Source organism: Pavona decussata, unplaced genomic scaffold (assembly GCF_977016875.1).
Source record: "Pavona decussata unplaced genomic scaffold, jaPavDecu1.1 SCAFFOLD_602, whole genome shotgun sequence".
NCBI lineage: Eukaryota > Metazoa > Cnidaria > Anthozoa > Scleractinia > Agariciidae > Pavona > Pavona decussata.
This window is the reverse complement of record NW_028145860.1, coordinates 4,905,782-4,930,496: the sequence shown is the minus strand read 5'-3', so window position 1 is coordinate 4,930,496 and position 24,715 is coordinate 4,905,782. Positions and strand designations below refer to the sequence as shown.

Genomic DNA, 24,715 nt, shown 5'->3' with positions numbered 1-24,715 from the left:
CAAGCAACAGGAAATTTTCCACGCGTGACCCATAGGGGAATTTTGGACCAGTTACCCTCGCCATATAGTCCTGTTATATAACGCCAACTATTCAGTTACACAGAAGCAAGAGACTATGAGGTAAGAGAGCGAATCCCCCATACATGCCCCTCTTCCTATGAAAATTTTTTTAAATCTATTTTTGTTTGCGTTGCTATTTTAATGTCGACATCTTATTGGTCAGTTGACGTCATTTAATTTTAGACTCAATGGCGGATTATAATTTCCCAAAATAGCATGGCGCGAACTAAAAAAGATTGAAAATAATTATCATGGGGAGCAGGGATTCGCTCTCTTATAGCCTGCGAGCAAGCTCTCTCCCACAAGAGAGCTTGCTCGCAGGCTAGCTCTCTTATCTCATAGTCTCTTGACAGAAGTGACTAAACTGAACAATGCAACAGTAGGTGGACTAACCGCGCTCTCTCAAGTGGATGATTCAATTGTGAAAGCTATGTGGTTGCGGTTTTTTCCGTAACTGAACGTTTGGTGTGTCAAAACTAGATGATGAGGTTGCATTTTAATTTTGTCGAACGTCCAACGTAGTGTCTGCTCTTTGACCAACTTCGCGCATTTTTCAGCAGATCACACAGAAGAGCCATTTGCTGGATTAAAGAAAAATATTTGGTCTAAAATTCTTCTGGAGACAAATCCTTCCCGTTGCTAAACAATACCCAACTTAACATATGCAAATGATTCCGAAATAATCCCTCGAAAATTATCTCAGAAGTTGAAGAATTGAAGAATAAAGGACGTTGGACAATTAATTACTTATTCATTGATACATAAACGTTCAAGTAACCAGTGCGAAAAGGCTAGCCACAGACAGATTAAAAACAGCATGTTTAGTTTACCAAACGTGTGAACGCATTTCTAAATAACTTCTCAGCATGCCACTTGTGATAATAGCACAGGGATAGTTTTGAATTTGTCAACCACACTGGTATAATTTTGCTTGAAGAACATTTTGCTCTGTTACGGAGATTATCAAAAACTTGATCGATTTGACTTAATTGATTGATTAACTTGATTGATTTTTTGTGTGTATTCTGTAGTTACGGTCACTTACTTTCGCAGTCTGTCCTTGACAATTTGCATTTGGTAGAGAACAAAAGAGTTTCTTTATTGCTCGAATTAATTTGTCATATTTCCCAAATGTTCAGAGGGGGAAATTTAGAAGTTTTTGTCAGTTTCATATGTTGGATTCTTATACACCTATTAATTCTTAAACACTAACATGTCGAAGCATTTGTGCTTAAACTAAACAAGCTCAAAGGAAATCACTTAATTACAAAACCGTTTCTTCCCTTTTTGTAACTGCTAATTCGCGGTCTCAAGTTTAATCCATCACACAGACGCGAAAACAAGTTTTAAAAAATTCCACGAGGTTAGCCTTTTGGCTCTGAAGACAGCCAAATTTGACCATCTGAGTTTCAAAATTGATACTCATGGCTGGGGAAAGAGGGAAAACCAACTAGCTTGTATTTGAATGGTCACATTTTAGGATTTTATCCCAAACTTAACTCAGTAGAATCAAAATACTTGTAGCGAGATTTGACGCCATTAAGCCAGAAGGGTTTGTTCTGTATTTCGCAAGAGTTATTTAGTTCCATCAAATAAATAAATAGAAGCAAGTTTTTAATAAAGTACCGACTACTCAGAACTGTTTTCTAAATGTACATCAGAAATTTAACGCCAGCAATGATCACCGTTTTTTTATTAAAAAAATACGTGATTCCTATAGTAACCTTCTCCTTTAAGTTTAATCTTTTACACTTTACAAGAGCTAATTACATATTAAAGCGCAATATGCGCTTCTTGTGTTTACTCTTGATAGAAATTGCTTTATTCCTTGGAATAGAAACAATAGTGTTTAATCGTGGAATTTCACTTAACCGCGTGTGAAACCCTTATATCACAGTTTTTCCATTTTAAAGAGCTGTTTATTTCGACAGTTCGACTGTATAACTTTATTTATAAGTAAACATCCGCCGTTTTTCAAGGCAATATTTGTTTTTCCTTTCAACTTGTCCATTGATTCAGGGACTGTAAACAAATTAATGATTTTCAGCAGTTTATAGTTTCTAAGTGAATCCCTGCTATTCAATAGATTGAGTGATCACCGCGATAGCATAGGTTATAGAATCACACAAAACGAAGCAGAAGCTACATGGCAACAAGCACGCATTGAAAAACACACACAATGAATTCAATCTTTCCAAGTGACAAGACGCTTTGAATAATGTAACAATGTTTTAATTACAACGAATGCCGCACTGTTGACAAAAAAGTGATTTTTTTGGTCAGCGCTAAAAGAACTTTGTAAACATTCCTGATTGTTGGTTTGGCGGCTTTAAAACAGAGCCAAAAAGTTAGCGACGTGCAAATACGATTACCAAGAAAGCGTTATTAGTGAGTGAGAAGAACCCGCCATGTTAATGAGATCATACTCATTGTTAGGAATACACAAGAGTAAACTCAAAGATTCCTTTGACACAAAGAGGGACAAATTAGCAAAGTTTAAGCCGACTTTCAAAGTTATTTTTACTGATGAAAATTCCTTTTCGTATAACCTTAAATGAAAGTTTGCAAAAGCTTGCGGGAGGATACCGTGATTAGAGCCTGATTACAAACAGGGCTGTGTGTAGAGAAGATTTGTGAAAACTTATTCACAATGGTCTTATCGTGTCCGCACGTGTTTTGCTAAGATACAACTTGATTCCGAAACTGTTAATATTCACTAAACTTAAGTCAAAATATCGAAATATCGAAGAAGTGTACTTGTTCAAGGATTGTGAAGCGACAACCTGCTGCTTGTAGCGTCAAGGGAATGACTTTTGATCTTTCGCTTGGTGCAAGATCAATTAAAGTTTGAAGCATAAAAATAATTATATAGCACACACCATGCGGTTTGTTTTTTAGGCATTACTTCCAGAAGTAAATGAAAATGTGCCATGTTTTAAGCTTTAGACGTTCACGGAATAAAATTTCCCATTGCGAATTTTATGTTGTTCATTCTCGGTTTAGTACGGCATTGAATTTATGAATAAGAATTTTTCGAGGGGTGTTTTTATATCCATGGTTTCTTGCTAAGGAACAACAGCTACGTGGATACGTTGAGGAGCCTATAGGGAAAAAGCTGCTAAAAACGTGAAAATTACCGCGCAATTTTCTGGCGCGCTTTTGAAGAGTAACTAAAAGGGAGCGATTTTTACGTGTTTAGCAGCACCGTAACTGGGCTTGACTCCTGATCCAATTGTTAAAACTCTATATAAATTCCAAAAAAGGTTTTCATTTCTTTTGGACGGACCTTAACGCCAATTGTTTTATTGAAAACCTTTATGTTACCAGCACATGTTAAAAGAAAGCATTGAATGTCTCTTGCCTCGGGGAGAGAAGCATTTAACACATGCGCAGGAGACAATACGCCGTGAAAATAAACTTTAGGAGCCAGGGTAGAAATGAATTTCACATGCAAGGGGGACTTAACGTAATTTAACCGAATTAATTTTTTAAGAGCACAAATTGGAAAAGCCACTGAGACAGAAAAAAAATTTGAGTTAGTTGAAAATATAATCGTTGACATTATCATACTGTGCGTCAGTTGAACGCGTTTTAAAAAGTCACTTTTTTTAGAAATGAGGTGATCATGGCATTGAATGAAAGATGCACAAAGGCGCCAGCACCACACACATAATCGTTGAATTTTTGACATTTTAAACAATTTGCTTTCGCTCAACGGAACTTGCACATGTTAAAAAACAATGAAACGAACGCGAAAATAGCGTATGTCCCGCGAGAGCTGGTAGAGCCTTGCGCATTAGCAAACTAAAAATAAAAATAAAAATTGCATGCTCACAGTTCAAGGTCTTGCTCGGTCAACATAGCCATGGATATTTGAAGTTCAAGTGTGGTATGCAGCCTTGAAAGCAGAATTAGCTACCTATTGTATGCGGTGCCGTCAAAGGTGGGGAACTTCCAAGAGCTTTTTACAAGAAAACCCCACACGTCAATCAAAGTCATAAATATGATGAGAGATCCAGTTTTTATTGTTTAACTTGAATTACAAAAGACGGGCACAATAAGCCAAAAAAAATAACAACCCATGTTTTTCGAGGCCGTCAGGTTGAAGTCCGAACAAGGAAGAAGGTTCTACAGACTTGCTCAAGGTTTACGTTCGCCGCTTTTCATCTGGTGACGGACATTTTCTCGTTGTTTTAAGGTAAGGCACACTTTTTACCCGCTCCTGAGCAACTAAGGATGTTTTCCACTATTTGTAACTTAGGGAAACGGGTTCTACCCCTCCGTGAGTTGATTCGGTTGCATAGAAATATCAAAGAAGGCATACTTGTGTTGGCTTCCATAGAATTTTGCCAGCGAACGATTCGTTTTGTTTTAAATTTATATCCCAAAGAGCTGATGTACATCTTTTTTGGTTGCGAAAGTTTACCACACTTTGAAGGCGGACTGTTGCGAAACGTCACCGGCTCCCCAACGTGTCCGCTTCTTCCAGTGCGAGTCAACAACGACGACACATTTTTCTTAGAAGCTCTTCATTCAAGCAGAAACTGTTCTCCGATGATTGAAAAGGAGAAACTTTGCGCGTTTAAATGCACTGATCGATTTTCGACGCAAGCCCTCAACGCCTCCATGGATATGCAATTCAAGGCGGGATTTCAGAGTTTGCCTTCTCTGATAGTATCCGGCGCTTGACCAACAAGTATCTGCACAAGTGATCTGTAATTCACGATAGCTGAATTTGTTATTCAGTTGATCATACTGACACGCAAGCTATATTTTGCAACGACCGTGTATATTACTACATTCTAAGGCTACAAAACATAAACCAAAGCATTTGAATTCTCTCGTAAGAGATTGAGGATTATGCTTAGTATCAAGTGATATTCCGCGCGATCGCTTCAGACAGAATGCTCTCTCAGGAGTAGATTGCTCTTATCGCTGATTTCATGTCGAATCATTTCTCAACTAAAATGGAAACAGACATGCCGATCTTAAAAGTTCGCCGCCAATAGGAACTAACTTAAAATGAGCAAAGTACGTCTCTAAACCTTTTGTATCCAATCTCCACTCAGTGTACTACCATCTCAGTAACAAAACCGGTTCAAGTTTTCTGAAAGGGCAATAAATATATTGGCTTTTTCAGTCACTGCTTATTTTACTAAACGATGAGACCATTTTTGTGTGTATTTCGTAAGCCAGCCAGCTGTTTTAAATGTACCAGTCATTTCCATCTATTTCTGTATCTAAAATGACAGTGGATTTCCGCAAACGTTTTTCATCTGTGATCAAATCAGCTCGGCGGCACTGCTGGGTATCTCAAGTGCCTTTTGCCGTATAATCCTTATCAAATCTTCGAATTAAATCTAGAAAATGTCTCCTTGAAAGACCTTAACTAGAATTTAATCAGTTTATGTTAACTAAATGTAATTGCAGCGAATGACATAATGGTTTTATTATTTTAGAGATTCTGTGTTCAAAAAGGCAAACGGACTCCCCACAAGTTCCTCGAAAGTTGCTTCATCTAGAGTTTTTATTCATTGTTATCAATTCACGAACATTATTTACAATAGACATATAACGTGTTCCGACATATCTAAGACGCATTCAGTTATGTTTTAAGCTGCGCATTTAAAACGCTTCCTGTGTGTCGCATGTCGCCCACACTGGGCTTTAAATCGCCTTGCTTTCTAGTTGTTTCTGCCGGAACATGATAAAATTCAGAAATAAAGAAGTTTAATCAATAGTTAACAAAACAGGGAAAAATTCTGTAAATTGGCTTACATGGTATCCTTTGACTTAAAAACGAGTCAGGCATATGCCTAATTTATTTAATAATAAAAGAATATGTATGAGTTTATAGGAGGTTTGGGCTTCGTATTCCCACGAAATGGCGTGAAGTTTGCATATTGATAAATGATTTTTCACACTTTTCCCTCCGATATGGCGCTAGAACAAAAGGAAAATGTGCGCTAAAGAACTCTCAGATATATTTGCTTTTGCGATGAATAATTCGATTGCTTTTAGATAAAAAAACCTTCGATTACCTTTGAGATCAAAGATCGTACTCTATTTTGTAGTTTTTCAAATCAAAGGCCCATTTCTTTCGAGGATACATCTTTTATTTAGCAATTATGTGCCTGTCTTTGAATAGTAATTCTGCAGTGATTAAAAATTCAATTCTCAACACGTGCGTTCCAGCCAATTCAAAAACCATTACCTAGAAACTGGCACCATCTTCCTCCATACAATAGATTGTGCAGACTTCATGTCATAAAAATACGGCATATTATCTCATACCCAATATTGATATGTAAATACATTGATCAGCGGTGGAGGAAGCTGACTGGTGGATGTGTGCAAAACCAAATTCAGAGAGTCACGATGTCGTAAGTTATTGTCTGACAAAATAACTCTTGATATCAGTTTCCCCCGACCAACGCCTTTCTCGTTTGTAGATAACAGACTAAGATAGTGTAACGAACTTATTTGGTATCCAACAGCGTAATGAACGTTAACCGTTTATTCGTGGCCTTGTTTGTCGGATGTTAACTCCTGCAGGTAACAAAGGAACCTTTCCTGTGCTTGTAAACAAGACTACAAGGAGCCGTCAACGACACCTTCAAATTTTGGATCCAATCTCTCTCGGCCCGGCCAACGAAGGGCCTTGTGAAGTCCATCACTTTCTCAAATCCTCCAGAGATTTTACCCCTAATCTTTTCATCTTAAGCGAATATTCTTCTGTGTGCTTTAATTGTGAATGGAGCACGTTATAGATTTTTATCGAGAGATCCGCTGTCTCGTGTACGCCGGCGTACTTTGTAAAGCGTGTGCTGGCGCGATTGGCTGTTACGGCAAGCGTGTTCGACGGAGACGATAAGGCGTTTTTAGTAATGGCCAACACCTGTGACCGACTCTTTTGCTCAATACAAAGTAAAACAAAGAGATTCACTTTACCAGCTGTTGAAAGCAGGCAAGCCAACGGTCATTCATTAGCTGTATATTAGCAAAGACTAGCGAGACTTTTTTCACAAAGGAAACCAACTAATTAGCACTGAACCGGCGCCTTAAGTAAGCGCGGGGTTATCTCAGTTTCCTCAGGCATCCATGGTACTCAAGTCACCGGTTCATTGCATCTCCGAGACGCGATCATGTCTTCGAGAAGATAACAATACTCGGCCGGGCACGTGGCGAGTGTTCGTATTAATTGTGTACGCGTGCCACAATCTATGATTGTATATCTAGTGGGCATAGAGCAATTAACTAAACGACAATGGACAATGGGCAGTGACACACGCGCCATAAGCAAACCACGCTAGGTTCACAACAATAGGCGCTATTGTCTTCAGAACTCGTAACTAAGACACGATCGCAGAGCCTTCTCATAGTGTCACCTTAGGAGTTGTGTGGCTGCATACCCACTGCTTCAAGATCCTGGATATGGTTGGTTTACTCACACTATAAAAGCTATTTAGTAACGACAGCTCGTAAACAAAACCTCTGTTTAAAAACGTTGCCTTTACCAGCAACAGCTCAGTGCAGAGCTAGTAGTAGGAGAGAATACACTTGGTCGCTACATCTCTTGTACATCTGATTTACTTGCAGACGTTGGAAGAAGAATTTGGAAGCGGAGCCACTCTTTCCAAGATGCCTCGCGGACCAGGTATATTAAATAGTTCAGATTATTTGTCTTCTTTTCTCTAGCACGTAGCTATGTAATTATCACTTTATACTCAGTATGTAATTATCTACAAGATGGGAATCACTGAAGAGTCTGTTAGCATGGCGCTGCCTAAGGCATGCGTCAATTATAACTACAGCTGAATAATGTACGTTTCCAAGCTTCACCGTCTCTATGACTAACGGAAAAAATTATCGACAGTCATATTCGGCCTAGTACTAAAACAACGGAGACCTGTACATGTTAAATCACGCGAACAGATTGGCTTTGCCGCCATAAAATTTCAACATTCTGCCCGATTTTTTAAGGTACTCCAAAATGCAGCTCACTGTTTAATGTATTCCAAACAACTCAATACGAGACTTCCTTTGCAAAATAACGCTGAACAGTTGCTTTTTACGAGGACAGTCGCTTAATACCTGACATACTCGAGAGTGTAAATAAACTGTAAGTCACAGCGAAGCCTTAGAATATTTTAAACACAGAGCAACTTGACAACGAATGTGAAGTCAGTTTATCAGTGAAATAACGGTGATACTAATTCAAAGTTGTCAAACAAAAAGGTTATTGGTACGATGCTGCGTTAATTTATCCTAGATATTTCCGGATTGTTTAGCTTCAAAACCAGACAAACTAATTAAACAAAATTTCCCGTCACAACTTTGTTTTACTCATCGTCGTAAACTTAAACAACTTTGAAATTCGTAAACGCACAGAACAAGTCTGGATTAACTCGGGAAACATTTCGATGAAACTAATTCGTGCGAAGTTCTTTGACTGAACAGTATGCAGATCATGTTAATATAGCCACCGACTGATCAAACACGACTAAAAGATCAAAGAAAACTTGCTGCGAATTAAGACGCTCTTCTCAGCTAAAATGTAAATTATGGAGTATTTTGTAAAGATGAGCGCGTGCCATCAATTAGTTTATGCTCCATGATTGGCGGGAAGTGAAGCGAGACGGGTTAAACAATAGATATTATAAAATTGCTTTCTATTTTCTATTGTTCTATTAAGAAACAGGCATGTGGCATAAAGTCTCTTCGCCGAAATCAATCTCGGTTATCGCAAACGGAAATTGAGGCCAAACTATAAAATAACACTCCAAAATGGGAATTCAGTATTTCCAAGAAGTTGTTACTTCAACTGGCTCCAGTATCGTTCGATGAAGTTTCAACAACGGGTGTGAAGGAGGTTACAGAATTGTTCATTGGCGCCTGTGAATCTACATTCCCGTGACAAATAATTTACTGCATTTCAAGAGCTAAGACGTACTTTGTTTTCCTTTTCAAGAAATGCACATGGCTACTTTAATAGCACCTATTCAGCTTAAATTTTAGTTCTTCAGATTTTTGACGGCTGGAGCATTCTACTGACCGATGGCCTCTGATGTAAATCTTGTACTTAGAATTAAACTTAAAACTTAATGAAGATTGTTTTTGGTCTAATTAGGAAAACCACAAAATTAACAAGTCGTAGTGTGAATCACATAAAGAATAATTTAAAATAAATTTACGTCGCAATTGTTAACATTTTTAACCAACAAATATTGGCTGACATTGACAGGGCGTAACAATTGAACTCGTTTATTAGAATGGATGTTTGCAATTCAACTCACTTCCTAACGTACTGTTCTCAATCTACAGCAATTTCAGCTAAAAGATGGTAACATTTGAAACATGGGCTGAAAATACAGGAAAATTTTGACAGTTTCAACTCTTTTTTAGCAACTATCACAACGATGGAGAACATTTACAAGCCATTCTTATCAGTCTAAGTTCTAGAAGCATATTTCTACCAAAGGAGATTTCAAATACGTTTTTTCTGTTACAATACATTGATATGATTTTGACTGTAGTTTCTGTAGAGATTGTTTTGGTCGCGAATTTTGGTGACAGATTCAAAAGTAAAATTCGCTGTCTTAGTCAATTTGTCTTTCGACCTGCAGAGCATTGTTAACCTTTTAATTCCCAATATCAACGCGCGTATTCTCATAACTATTTTCTATACCATTCTTATGCTACTAGTAAGGAGAATTTGTTTAAACATCAAGATATTTCATCATTGGTGATCATTCTCTTTACTCTCATGATTTGAATGCTTTATCAAGGTAGTGCTGATGTTAGGAGAAATTTCATCTTGGTCACTATCCTCGGATTAAAGGAAAACTTAAATAGCGGTTAATTAAGGTAGAAAAACTCCAATGAATAACAAATCAAGAATATGCTTGGCCGATCGGATTGTCCATGTGTTTGTTAAGACTGTTTGTAAAGTTTATCCTCATAGTTTACCCAGTGTCACTAAATTGAAGAAATTTCTTTCTCGTTATTTCTCATCACAATTGATGTCTGTTTTTGACGTTGAAAAGACTTGTACTTTGGCAATTGCAAGGGACTGTCCTTGTCACCAGATCAATGCGTTCTTTATGAGTTGATTGTTTATATGTCTTAGTTCTTTTATATTTGCGGGAGGCGCCTTACATGGGTACTAGCGTCCCGCTCAAGACCTGTGCGTTTGGGTAACTACTTCTTTTGGTACGCACATAGCTTTGTAGTTCTTATTATGTAAGGTGTTCGTCATCGTGGTTTGAAATGATAGCTAAGTTTAATCGTTTCTCTCACGATTGAGCCACATAGATGTGGATCGCTTTGTAGTTCTTGTTGTCTAGCCCGGTAAAGTTGTTAAAAAAAAAAAGAATTATTGGAGGAAGTTGGAGACAGATTTCAAACGATAGCCTAACGGTTCCCCGGCACGCATTTACACACCTGCGCTGTCTGGAGAAAGACAATGCGGTTATGAGCTTTTTTGTCTAAGGAAACAACTTACCCGTCGCAGGGTGCTGAATAAAACACCCACCCTCAGCTTAAACTTTCGGTAAGATAATCACGACTTTCGCTCGAACGATTGCGCGAGAAGAAAGAATGGATTCTGATACAACTTGATCACCAATTAGTAGAAAAAAATTGTTATCTTGGCAATAGTTGGAACCACTAGAGCTTTAATACTCTCTTCAAAAACGCAGTACACATTATAATGGTTTTCTTTTCCCATAACCTGTCTCTTGATTGGTCACCTGTAACACTTGTCTGCAAACTTCGGTTTATCGCAGGCATTAGCATACATTATAATGCATTAACTTGAACGTTATCTACTTTGTCATTTTTCACACGAGGAGAAAGAGATCAAAACAAACGATTACTGAACACAAAAGACGTCGATCGGTAAAATAAGACATGTTTGCTGCTTTTTGATACGCAACCAACAAAGACATCAATTTTGCCTGAAATATTTTGTCAGCGATTGGCTGCTTTGAGATCTTGGACTTGCAAACTGTTTCAAATGAACTTGACAAATGGATAAGGTGTTAGCTTCTAAAGAAAGTGCGGTGCCACGTCGGTGGGGAGTAGAAACGAATGTTTGGTTTATCAACAGAGTTGATAACTAAAGGTAAATTGGCCACCGTAAGGAGATTCGAGTCAGCGAAGCTCTGACGAAGGGCGAACGCTCGAAATGTCAGCACTCGAATCTCTTTACGCTGGTCAATTTACCTTTAGTTATCAACTCCGTTGATAAACGAAACATTTCTTTCAAAAGAACGATTGCTTGCATTCCGAGAAACAGAATTTGAGAAACAGCTGATTTGAAATTGAGTCACCAGTCCTTTAGTAAATGAGCTCTCGCAAATCCCCATCAACGTGAAATATATTGTGCGTGATAAGTTCTAAACTACCGTACGTTCCTTAGCTATCGCGAATTATTTTTCCATCATATGTAGTTGTTTCCTTCCAAACATGTTTCTGGTTTTTTGCCAATAACTGGAGAATCCAGTTTCCTCTTGAAATACGGTTTTCAAGCATAAAATCGATTAAAACCACGAGCTGAAAAATGCAAACGTGCTCCACAAATGATTTTGGCACCGTTCGTGACGTAGTCCAAGTGCGTGTTTTTTTGCTTTTCAACTTAACTGTTTTTTACAAAAAAAGATGACTTGAACGAGGCATAAGCAAGAACAGGTTTAGCGCCTTGATCTAACCTTAATTTTACGTTGTTCATTCTAATAAGTTAAAAGTTTTATTAGTCGGTGTCATCTCGACATGTTTTACCTGTAAACGACGTTAAACGAGTTAGCCTGTTAGATCGGCTTAAAAAGGCGTCTTACCCCCGTCTCCTAGAGCAGGCTTTGTGGCAGAGAAAAGAAATAAGAGGGGGTATGTTTTAGTAAATGATGAAATACGATCCAAAATATAAATGAAAATAAACAGCCGCAATGGGAAGTAGAATGCGTAGGCTAGACTAAGTTACAGGCCACCTTGCGTAGCGTAAAAAGACATTAAGAATAGGAAAAGCAAGGAAGCGGGTAAAGAAACCAAGAATCGCTCGAAATTGCAGTAAGTGAAACTTGGGGCTTGAACGAAAAGAGCTTTGAAATTTAAAACTTAATACGAATCCTACGCAAGGACTAAGAATTTTTGGAACCTTAAATAGGAATCTGTCAGGGCTTTATTTCGTGTTCTTTTGTTTAAAAGTTATAAATTTAACATGAATAAATTTCTCGCTTTGGCAACTACAGGTGTTTCCTGTTTCAATTAAAATACATTAAATGATACCTTATAAACACGCAATGCCGGCTTTTTTCTCACTTAACTTGTTTTCATTCCAGGCCAACAGACAATGTACTCGAGCAGTCATTACGTATCCCACAGCAAGCTTCAGTCACCTCTGACAATTCAGTGGTATGTATCTATCTCTCTACAGGACCTTTATACAACGTGTGAATAGATAAACTTCGTAAGGTCTAGCAAAAAAGGTCGAGTTAGCTAAAAACACTGATTAGTTTTTTCATTCCCACAAATTAAAAATTTTGCAAATGCGGCGATATTGAAAAGGCAAAGCGCACCATGTGAAAGTACTTCACACTGACCTTCACTGAATGCCACACTTTAGGATTTTATTCACAGACACCACCTTGCACACCCGGGCTTGTACAACACTCAAATATTAGAGCTACTTTGTAAAGCAAAATAAGCAGCACCACAGGCAAGTACTGCTCAGTAGCTTTCATTTGAATGGGCACACTTTAGAATTTCAACCACAGACTCAGAAGTTAGAATCACCTTGTACAGCATAATCAACAGCACCACAGGAAAGTACTGCTCAGTAGCTTTCATTTGAATGGGCACACTTAAGAATTTCAACCGCAGACTCAAAAGTTAGAATCACCTTGTACAGCATAATAAACAGAACCACAAGAAAGTACTGCTCAGTAGCTTTCATTTGAATGGACACACTTTAGAATTTCAACCGCAGACTCAGAAGTTAGAACTACTTTGTACAACATCATAAACAGCACCACAGGCAAGTATTGCTCAGTAGCTTTCATTTGAATGGTCACACTTTAGAATTTCAACCGCAGACTCAGAAGTTAGAACCACCTTGTACAACATAATAAACAGCACCACAGGAAAGCACTGCTCAGTAGCTTTCATTTGAAGACACAATTTAGAATTTCATCCACAGCTAGAAACCACCTTGTGCAGCTTAACAAACAGCTGAAGAGGAAGGCACTAATTTTAACAGTGACTATATTAGCCCGTTTGTAGATGACAGTTTTTACCCAAGCTTGAACAACAAAATAAATAACACCACATGAAAGTGGCGCTCAAGACTGATTTGATTTGAATAGCCACACTTTAGGATTGGGAAAGAAAAGGCTAATTTGCATGATTCCGAGAAAAAAGACGTATCTAAGATCAATTTTACCAATGACATTGGATAGCTGAAGTAGCAAGCAAACATGAAATTCCATTAACACGTGATGCCGATACTTTTGCACCAACACTTGGTCTCAGTTAATGCTATTAAAATACTGTGAAGTTTAAATACAGCAACCTGTTGCAATTGTTCCTCCTTAATACGCGCTGGCGCCTATGTATTCAAATGCTTAAGCAACTTAACGTCATCTACAGGTAGTTATAGCTGTCTTTATATCAAATGTCTGTCTCTATACCAAATGTCGCTTCTATTGCATGGGACTTTTCTGATATTCGATTTCCGATTAAAGACAAGCATAATTCGTAAAATGAAGCTGTAAATCCCCAAAAGAGAACACTGAACTATTTGAATCCCCAATTAATCAACAAAAACTGATGTCCCCAAGAAAACGCAATTCTGCCTTTTCCGAGGAAACTGATTGCTATTCCAGAATATCTCAACACGAACAAACTGCTACGCGAAACAAGAAATCATCTGATCAGTTTTTATAACCAGAGACAAAAGATTATAACCACCTAGTTACCATCTCAATAATTGTCTTTCCTAAGTTACGCTTGCAGAATAAAGATTAGGGCTTTTAGTGCAATGGCGTATATTACAAAAACAGATGAGTAAATTAGGATCAAAACAAACCAGTAAATTGATTCTTAACACAGCAAGACAGAGTATAAAACATTATAGTTCGCAAGAATGCTTTCAGAAAACACAAATTTGGTGGGTGCTTAATAACACAATACCAATAAATAGAAGACGATTATTGATGAAGAATTGAAGACCGACCACGGCATTTTGTCCATCTTCTTACAAAACTTCTGAGATGAATTAATGACTAATTTGAGTTTTTTTCGTAGGTTGAATGAAAATTATGAGGTTTCCGAGGGCGTGAGCTTGCCTCGCAGCGCTCTGTATTCTCATTACTTGGATTTCTGCGAAAAGAACAACTTATCGCCAGTAAATGCAGCAAGTTTTGGCAAGGTAAGTTACCTACGTCTTTTTTTTTGTAATCACACAAAGACTCAAGCTATGTGGTTCCACCTTTTAAGTCTGTGGATGAAATCCTAAAGTGCGCCCATTCAAGTGAGAGCTACTGAGCAGTACTTTTCTGTGGTGCTGTTTATTATGCTGTACAATGTAGTTCTAACTTTTGAGTCTGTGGATGAAATCGTAAAGTGTGACCATTCAAATGAAAGCTACTGAGCAGTACGTTCCTGTGGTACTGTTTATTATGCTGTACAAGGTGATTCTAACTTTTGAGTCTGTGGATGAAATCCTAAAGTGTGACCATTCAAATGAAAGCTACTGAGCAGTACTTTCCTGTGGTACTGTTTATCGCGGTACAAGATGGCGCAAGGTTGTGACTGAGATCCTAACATGTGAACATTCAAATGAAAGCTACTGAACAAAAAATTGTATCAGTAATGTTTATTATACTGTACAGTTTCCGTCATTCAGGGTGATCTTTTGAAAAAAAAAAAAAGAAAAAAAACATAGCCATTTTTGTTTTCACTGAGAAATACACCTGCAATGGTATCGCTTCGCACCCCACGTTGGTCAGACACAAAAGCGGAATTACCGTAAGAAAGCTGGCGACAAACTATGACGCATATACAACAACAACAAAAAAGCCACACCGTATCCACTGGAATCATTGAATAATCGAAAACACAATAAATCAAATAAAATGTTTTTTTTTTTCCCCAACAGATAATTCGACACACCTTTCCCAACTTGAAAACCAGAAGACTTGGAACACGTGGCCAATCGAAGTAAGTTTGCGGTCCGGCGGATGTTGTTATTAGTCGATATTGACCTAAGGCGGGGGTGTTAATTTCATTGGCTTTTGTTTTCCGTCCAATACTTCAGGAAATTCGCATGCAATAGCTATAAAAAATATAACCATGTTGCTATGCAGTTGAAGACCTCTTTGGCTTTTCCCACGGATGGGCGTAAAAACCATATGTGCTTTTCAAATTTATTTCTTTTACTCTCCTCTACTAAAAAATTAAGCTGGACAAGAACCTCATAATTAAGCAACTGTTTCAGCGTAATTTTCTTTTAATTTTTCCTCACTTTTCGCACCTCTAATCCCGTCGACAGTTTATTTTATACCACAATCCTCTTAGAAGCACATGGTTGCACAATGCCATTGTTGTAGTCTAAATGCCCTTAAACATTTCAGTAATTCAGCTTATATCGACAATAGCCCTTTGTTTGAAAAGCTATCGGTGTTTAAACGCCCAGAAAAAATACAAAAAAACCTTGAAACAATACTCTGTAAGGAACGCAAGGAAGTTTACTGTTTAAATGACTTCCACCCGGGGCACCACTCGAAACAGTATTTGGTTGCTTGGCGCGATCTTAAGAGCATTATACGTGATAAAACGCACATTAGAAAATTCGAATAGGCTTAACAAAAGACGGGTGTCATGTCTACGATACTACCAATTTTCACTTCAGGATTTTTCTGGGAGTTTTAGTAGAAAATGTAGATATTTTGCAGCTTTATGATGGAGATTATTCTGGTCGATTCTTCGCCAAGGAAGTGGGAACTGTATTTATATCGTGTTTCCTTTGTAGTCGGACGGATATATTGCGTTAGTTTGAAGAGAAAGGTTGCCTCGAGGAATACTTAAAATATTTGCCTTACAATAAAAGTTACGCGCAAATACATCTACTGCAACAAAACATTTTTTAAAGAAATATAACCAACTCAATACAGGTTTTTGTGCTTTTGTAGGGAATAGAAAACAGATCAAGTCTGAAGGAAAACAATCAATGTTCTATTTGCTATAAAGGCGTCTCTCATTCCTGTATCAGTGTGTAGTAGATTTGGAGCTTTTAAAAACCAATGAAATCGATAAGTTGTCTCAATATCTTACAAAGTAGCACAAATGCAGCATTTTGACCTACTAAATGAGTCATTTTAAATTTTTCCACTTATGGAACAAAAGACTCAGTTTCACTTAAGGATTCACTTAAGAAAATTCCATTTCAATATTCCTTGTTAATCAGTTATTATGAGCGAGAATTTAGCTAATGATCCGCCGCAGAAAAATGCTGATATTTAAACAATTCTCCTTACTACTTCTCTAAGAAAATTTTGAATGCCACTTTGGAGAATTTACAGCTAGCCTGTTGCAGAAGTTCAGATTGAAGGGAGCAAGAAAATGTGGACGGGGTAGAATTATTGTGAGGAGAACTGATCCTCTCTACGTTTACCACTCGGAATTTGTCTCCTCGCGATCGGGTGCAATCTTCTCTTCGTTCTCCACACAGCCTCGAACAGAATAATATAAACAGGATAATGTTTGTAATAACTCGAATGTCTTAATCCTTAGATATCACTACTATGGGATCACAATAAAATCAACTTCACCATACCATGACACCGTGTGTAATGCAGCAAGACAAAGCAACACTGGGTAAGATATCACTTATATTCTAGAGTGAAACCTTGAGCCGGCCAGAAAATATGGTTCTAACGTTTGAGTCTGTGGATGAAATCATAAAGTGACCATTCAAATGAAAGTTCCTGAGCAGTACTTTCCTTTGGTGCTGTTTATTATGCTGTACATGGTGGTTCAAACTTTCGAGTCTGTGGATGAAAGCTTAAAGTGTGACCATTCAAATGAAAGCTACTGAGCAGTACTGACTTTCCTGTAGTGCTGTTTATTATGCTGTATATATAATGTGATTCCAGTTGTTGAGTCTGTGGATGGGATTCTTAAGTGTGACAATTAAAATAAAAAACTATTGAGCAGTACTAAAAGAAGCAGAAAGACTTCACCAAGATAAGAACCATTCCATATTCCTACTTATTGCAAACTAAGAAATCACCGACATCTTATGTGATGGATTCTCATAATAATTTACTGTGTGAAAAAGTCAATTACCAAATTTCATTTAGTGTTCTTAAACCCTAAGTAATAATCGTGAAAACAATCAACTAATATTGCATGGTTTCGACAGTTTCAGCCAATCATATAGCAAGAATGATGTGGATGAGAGGACCCAGGGCCACGCACTTCATAAGAGCCCTCATGGGAATGGGACATACGTAGCGGCGGCCCCAGGTGGGACTCTATTGCCAGACTTCCCTAAGCCCAGTAAATTGAGCCTACCAGAGGATGTGCCTCATGAAAAGGTGAGCTACAATGAGCGTCAAACTGTTCCAGTGTGTGTCGAATTTATAGTACGAACAATAAGCCAACAGCTTAAACAAACACGACCATTTCATGTCAGCTGTTTTAAGCCAGAATATGAAAACTTATTTCAAGTCAATATATTTTCCACAGGTGAAGACGTTTCTCATTATGTATCGAGCTCACTGTCAAAGAATACTGGACACTATTCTACGAGCAAACTTTGGAGAGGTGCGTTAATATAAGAGCATAATTACATTTATAAAATGATTTTGTATGGCCAGATCGAACAATTGTGTTATCTGTCTTTAAGATTTAAGAAATGTTTGCATTGACAGTATCCTACTCGAAAAACCAGGATAATTTTGAATGAATATATCTTTTTATTAAAAACTAGATCATTGTATAATGCAATTCCAGGGATTTAATTGGCTTAGCTGCCATGGTATATGAGCCAATATACCATGCCCGAGAAATAGGGACCATTAAGTACGTTGTCCTCTCATTGTTCTTGCAAAGCGAAATCAGCAAGAATAAAACAATTATTCCACTCACGCTTGTTGGATATGAGATGATTATAGCCAACTCGGCTTTACGCGCCTCGTTGGCTATCTATCATCTCATATCTAACGCGTGCTCGTGGAATAATTGTTAAATATCAGATGTTCTGGTGTTTAGTATCGCTCTTTGTAATAGTAAAAAAGAAGCCTATGGGGAAAAACTGAAACAAGATGAGCGAGCGCGCACGAGAAAACCGACTTTTTACTGTACGAATAACCACCAATCCGTTTTATACAGTACAATAACTATACGAATATCATGCCATATTTGCTCTCGTTTCCAGCGTTATTTGAACAGTAATAATAATGCTTCTTTTTAATCTCAGGTACAGAACTTTTTAGTTCATTTCTGGCAAGGAATGCCGAGCCACATGTTGGAGGTACTGGGCTCTAATGAAGTTGTGGATCTGATTGGTCAATGTGATACCATCTTATACAAAGCCATCAGTGGAGTGCTTATCCCTGGAACTCTTCAGCCTTTACCAGCAAGGTATGAATTTGCGATCATTTGAAAGAAAAAGACGGAAGGCTTTTGATTTTCTTGCTGCACCATTTTCCAATCTACAAGGATAGCCCATTATATGAACAGTCCTACTGCGCCAATCAAAGACGCAAATACAACGAACAATCTTTCGATTTCGCGCGCTATTTCCAGCCATTGGCCACCACATCCCTTTTCCGGGTCAGCACACTGATTTCGCGCGCTTTGCTACCGTCGGTCGCCAGACTAATTTCGCGCGCTTTTTCACCGCAACCACACTGATTTCGCGCGCTTTTCCATAGTCACCACACTGTTACCTTCAAAACCTCTGGCTTCTGCTCTTACTTTAGGTTTTTTTTCTATCAATGAGTCAGTTTTCATACCGCAGTTTTTCAGTGTTGTGGTAAATAAACATTTCCTTTCCTTTTCCTTCAGTTTGACTCAAGCGATCCGCCAGTTTGCGCAGCAGCTTGATGAATGGCTGTCCGAATCCTTGTCGCATTTACCGGAACCATTACAGAAGAAGAAACTGGCAGGTTAGAGGGAGTCACACAGTACTCTATATACGTGGTTATCTCATAGTCACTTAATTGTTAGTTGAGTGTCCCATATTAGCGGAGGGATCTCCCTCTGCCAGATACTTTTAGACACTTTAATAAAGTTCATTCACCAGTGTACTATTTGGTGGAGGAGTAATATACCTTGCTATTCTCTGCCACAGAAACGAGAAACAAGGACCACTTTCGGTTGACTGTCGTAAACGAAAGACTAATGATATTCTATTTGTAATTTCAGTTGCCAAGAGCTTCTCTCACTCACTGCGAAGACAGACTTCTCTAACGCATCTCGCTCAGGTATGCGAAAATACACCGACTTCGGACTTTACCACAATCAATTAAACATCATTATCTTTCTGTTTCGCGCTAATTTCAAGCCCCCTTCTACATCAGTCAGGAAAATAAACTCTTGCATTTTTAATACATACTAACGTTATGATTTTCTTTTTTCCTTCTCAGGCCGCACGAACAGTACTGCATAGCGCAGAGCCTGTGTCGCAAATGCTAAACGATTGGAAACAAATTGATTTCGAAGGCATTGCCCGTCAGGCTTTGTGGACGTTCAGCCATGAGGTGGACGAGGAGTACGAAGTTATCAACGAACGTAAGCGCACAGGACCTGTTTTTCTGGTTTTATCTGTTTGATGAATTTTAAGCAAAATAAAGATGAATACGTTGGTTTTGACAACAGGTTTTCATTGCTTTGTTTTCCTTTACAGATTTCAAAGAGTTTACACAGCTTCTGGAGCAGCAAGCCACGATTGATCAATACGCCGAGTGGGCGGCAAGCATGGTCAACCGCTCTATCGCAAAGGTAAACATTGAAGAAACGCTTGCAAAGTAAAACACTCTACATGGCGAATAAAATCGTTTCCATAGTTCTAACGTGCTCTTCTTTATTCTTCACTTATCTTGGAAAACGTTCCGCCACTTCCATTTTTTCCTTCGGACGTAAGGTTCAATAGTTGATGATCACAGTGCCGGCTCGCGAAACCAATCAATCTGACGTTTCAAATGCGCGCTAAAGAATCGCATAGCACTCGCAACATTTGCTAGCCCTAACCGATTACGAAATCTAGCACAGTGACTGTAAACATTTCTGAAAAACCTGTGATTTCTTTTCTCTTATTTAGGAAGTGGAGAAGACCGGCAAAACGTACAAAGAGTGCTCAAGAGATTTCCTTCTCAAGTGGTCATTCTTTAGCATCAAAATTGTGCGTGAGCTGACACTTCACAGTGCACATAGTTTTGGTGAGTAACATAATGAGTTAGCGGTATCATAAACTTCTTTGATCGCCAGTTTTGTCGTCCAATTCAGCTAGTGTTATTTTCCTATCAACTTAACCTTTTTTCATAAGTAGGAAAATAATACTCATCTGGGCAAGTGTAGTCATGTTTAGGGTGACCTCAATATCACCTCAAACAGTCCTTCTCAGGACTACACTCACCCTGTGACTGTGACTCCTAGATTCAAACCTTTCACAGTTCTAACCTTTACTTGTTGGCGCTTTTCTATTATTTTAGAGAAATTTCTCAATGCCTCGACCAGTATTTAATTCAATAAAACGGTTTTCCTTACCTGTGCTGGTTTTATCGCAGGCTCATTTCACCTTCTGCACATGCTCCTTGAGGATTACATTCTTTACACAGTTGAAAACCACAACATTGCTGATGAACAGTTGCCCCAGTCCTCCATCCAAGTTACCAAGGAAACAAATTTTATGGAAGGTTGGTACTTTACTTGTTACACGAATCGTATCTGAAAATAAAAAAATAGCTCTGAATAGTATTGAAAATAGTCTTTTAGTGAATACGTTTAGCTAGTGATTCATCTGATTCAAGTCTTCCATTTCCGCAGGCTGCAAAAAAAAGTCTGAGCGAGCGAGAAAAAAAGTGAGAAGTGAGAGAGTGGCCATGCGAGGGTTTCGCGCGAGAATCCATTGTTTCGGAGATAAGCATCTCGCGAGTTCGCGCGCGCACATTCTGCAATACGCGTTTCCTCCATGCATTTTAAACCCAAATTTCTTGAGCTTAACTCTACACGATGCCAGAATTAGCTTTCTGCAGGAGAAAATTACTCTTTTCTTTCAGATTACTGTATGAATGTCAAACGAATACTGCTCTATACAAATAATTTCTTGTTGCAGAATCAGTCAAGGAAGACATGGAAGTTGATGTCGTAAGATCAAAACCTATAAGCGTTAGAAAGTCTTCATCACGAAGACATTCAAGCTCATCTTCCATGGGATCTCTGAGAAGCCCTCGAGATGCAGCCCCACAAAGAAGCCCCGCACAGGGGCCCATGATGCGCCCCTCTTACCACGAGATGTCTCCGCACCCCATGACACCGATGACTCCAACTACACCCACAAGCAACAACAACAACAATAACATCAGTAAATATCCCATGCTACCAGAACAGGGGCATTTTCTGTACCCTCCTCCTGGAGATTATGGCGGACGGTATGGTTACGCCTCCACCCAGGGAGGCCTGATGACCTCTATGAATCATGGGAGCAGTTTTACTGCACCGGGCGCAGCCGATGCTGGGATAGCTATGGGTGACTTTGACATGGCAAGCAGCTACACAACAGATGGAGCTGGGTATTCCGCTGTCCGCTCCAAAACCAGCATGGCGGAGTCCAGTTACACAGTAATGAGCCCCGCATCCAACATGGCGGCCTACGAGTACAGGGGTATCTCTCCAATAGATCAAATGAAGCATTACTCTCAGTACCCCCTAACAGAACGAAGCTACCCTTCCTCATACATGTTCCCTCCAAGCGCCATGACGTCAAATGCCATGTATCCGCTCTCAGGGGTCAGCGGAGGTCCCAGTGAGAGGTATTACCCGGATGTACTGGAGGAATTCGTGGACATGCAAGCTGCAATGCATCATGGGATACCAACCCGGCCTGTGAGATCGGACTATGGTTACACACCAGCAATCTTGAGTAATTAGGTACCCTGGAGTGCACTGGGGAGAAGGGAGGGGTAAGATAAATACCTTAAATGATTGTCTAGGGAACAGTACACAGATGTTCGAGCTGTAGGGATATATATTAATTATTTATTATTTTCCCGCAAGGCATAGAATTAAGTTATCTTGTAAAAGGGTGCATTGTATTTATAATAGACCTTTTTCATAAATGGCGGCCGATTTTTTATTCTTTTCAATATATGTTAATTAGCCCTACTAACCTCATTTCAGGGTAAAAATTCTTTTGAATTTTCCACATGCTGACGAGGCTAGTAGGGCTAATTTTCATGAAAACAAAAATATAATTTATCGGCTGCCATTTATGAAAAAGGTCTATAGTACGAAGTTAGACTAATGCAAAGTCGAAGCGCATTTTCCGACTTAAAAAATTACAAATTGCAAATTTAATAAAAAACAATGAAGCTTAATGCTTAATGATAAGTCGTTAAAATAATCGCAAAATTTTGGGGATAATATAAAATTATATAAGAGTAGAAAAGAAGAATAAAAATAAAGGTATACGTTGATTACTAGTTATAATTGTAAGCAGTTGTCATCACCGTGAAAGAGGCTCAATGTTTCTTTAGCTCTTTATCCAGAGTTGGTTCTTAGAATCATGCGTTTTAGTCCAGGCCACATAATATCGAGAGTTAACGACCATTTGAACTTTTTGAGATCACATGAAAGTCGATACGAGCGCATGACAGGACAAACGACAGCAAGCATTTTGATCATTCGTCAAGTCTTGGTTCTCGTAAAGCCTGGGTTTCTACACTGGCCAATCAGATGCCAGTATGATTGGCTTGCGTCAGAAACGTTTCCCGCGCATGATACCGGTTGCACACTTCAAATCGTGCAACACATGTAACCATGCTATAGTTACCGGCAGCGCTTTTGTTTTGATTTAAATTTTACAGCAGTCTTTTTATCTGATTAATTAATGACATTCTCAATGTCATTGATTTCAAATTTCTGCGAAATGAGGCAATTTAGATCGTGTTTATAGAGGGTATATTTACTTCTTCATAGGTAGATATAATTATAACAATGTTGTAAAAAAAAATCTGACAAACCAATCAGCTGAAATAGGGATGGGTTATTGAATAGTGTATGTTTACTGGTGTGTATAGAGGAAAGAACAAATAAAGTTGTAGAACGTAATTTGACGCTTTGTTATGTTGATTTTTCTGAATAAACGGATTCAAGTAAAAACTTTTCACTCTCAAACCCAAAATTTTGAGTCTGTGGATAAAATCCTAAAGTTTGACCATTCCAATGAAAGCTGCTGAGCAGTACTTTCCTGTGGTGCTGTTGATTATGCTGTACAAGGTGGTTCTAACTTTTCAGTCAGTGGATGAAATCCTCAAGTGTGACCATTCCAATGAAAGCTACTGAGCAGTACTGTCCAGTGGTGCTGTTTATTATGCTGTGCAAGGTGGTTCTAACTTTTAAGTCTGTGGTTGAAATCCTAAAGTGTGACCATTCCAATGAAAGCTGCTGAGCAGTACTTTCCTGTGGTACTATGTGCCCAGTCAAATGAAAGCTGCTCAGTGGTACAGTCTTGTAGTGCTCTTTGTTTTTCACTATTTGGAATTAGAAATTTGTTATTTTTCTTGAATTTTGATGCAGGGCGCTCTTTCGAGTGAACGGAAAAGGGATTAATTTCAACAACTAAGTTATCTTGTGTTGGCAGAAAAGCAAACAATGCTTGGCTGTACGCGACCTAATGCAGATACAGGAAACAAACTTCACTGGCTTTAGCCATTTCGGAAAGAAAATCAGGGGATTCTACAACTATGTTATAGAGCCCTCAAGACATGTCACCCAATTGTCCACTCCTGCAAGTTAGTAAACACAGGGAAAGGTGGATTTATATACAATCGCACCGCGATTGATTGGTCCTAAGTGAAGAAAAACAAAATAAACAAAAAAGAAATTAGGGAACTTTAAGCGAAGTGGCTCGTTTACCACGGGCGGCAGCCGGAAGTTGAATGTTTCTTTCTTGACGCTTACTGACGCCATCGCATTTGTAACGAAAGCCACTGAACACCAAAACAAATGTTTTCCCAATCCTTTCGAGAAACAAAAACAAGCCAGCATGTATGTGGATCACGAACGTCTGAGCTTGTGAGTTCCCTTTCAAAAACACATTATCAATTCATAAGCCCATTGACCTATCACATGGTCAATAAAACATCACGTGCAGTGGTTTTAAAACCCGATAAAACCTCTTCCTAATTGAGAGTATGCGGTGTTTAATGTTTTTCTCGTATGCTATTTAAATTTCCAAACGTTCACGAAAGGATCATTTATATGAACTCTTTTGACACACGCTTTTCCAGGATTGTTTTTGAAGCCGTTCAAAAAACTCGCAGCACGTGTTTTATCGGGTCTAAAACCACTCGGCCGCGCCTCGTGGTTTTAAATCCCGATAAAATACTCCTGTTCGTGTTTTAAACATTACATAAAGAAGCAGCATTCAATA

The 24,715-nt window shown here is 38.6% G+C and overlaps 1 protein-coding gene across 4 annotated transcripts; it reads left to right on the top strand.

The window, feature by feature from the left end:
- Positions 1-4,108: 4,108 nt before the first annotated feature.
- Positions 4,109-23,391, top strand: LOC146449572 (regulatory factor X 4-like). Of its 4 annotated transcripts, none has more exons than XM_085101156.1 (16): positions 4,109-4,258; positions 7,660-7,717; positions 12,399-12,471; positions 14,362-14,485; positions 15,215-15,276; positions 16,849-16,932; positions 17,480-17,654; positions 17,806-17,883; positions 18,539-18,702; positions 19,129-19,229; positions 19,489-19,547; positions 19,710-19,854; positions 19,970-20,064; positions 20,384-20,501; positions 20,850-20,978; positions 21,398-23,391. In XM_085101156.1, the coding sequence occupies exons 2-16, from the start codon at positions 7,702-7,704 to the stop codon at positions 22,210-22,212; spliced, it is 2,238 nt and encodes a 745-aa protein (XP_084957282.1). In that variant the 5' UTR covers positions 4,109-4,258; positions 7,660-7,701; the 3' UTR covers positions 22,213-23,391. The 4 variants fall into 4 exon arrangements, with proteins under 4 accessions (XP_084957282.1, XP_084957285.1, XP_084957283.1 ...); XM_085101159.1 differs by lacking the exon at positions 4,109-4,258 and adding an exon at positions 4,333-4,756; XM_085101157.1 differs by lacking the exon at positions 4,109-4,258 and adding an exon at positions 4,333-6,615.
- Positions 23,392-24,715: the final 1,324 nt, after the last annotated feature.

Coding starts and splice junctions, on each gene's coding strand:
- LOC146449572 (XM_085101155.1), top strand. Junction 12,472..14,361: donor TCACCTCTGACAATTCAGTG/GTATGTATCTAT, acceptor TTTTTTTCGTAG/GTTGAATGAAAATTATGAGG. Junction 15,277..16,848: donor GGAACACGTGGCCAATCGAA/GTAAGTTTGCGG, acceptor CTTAATCCTTAG/ATATCACTACTATGGGATCA.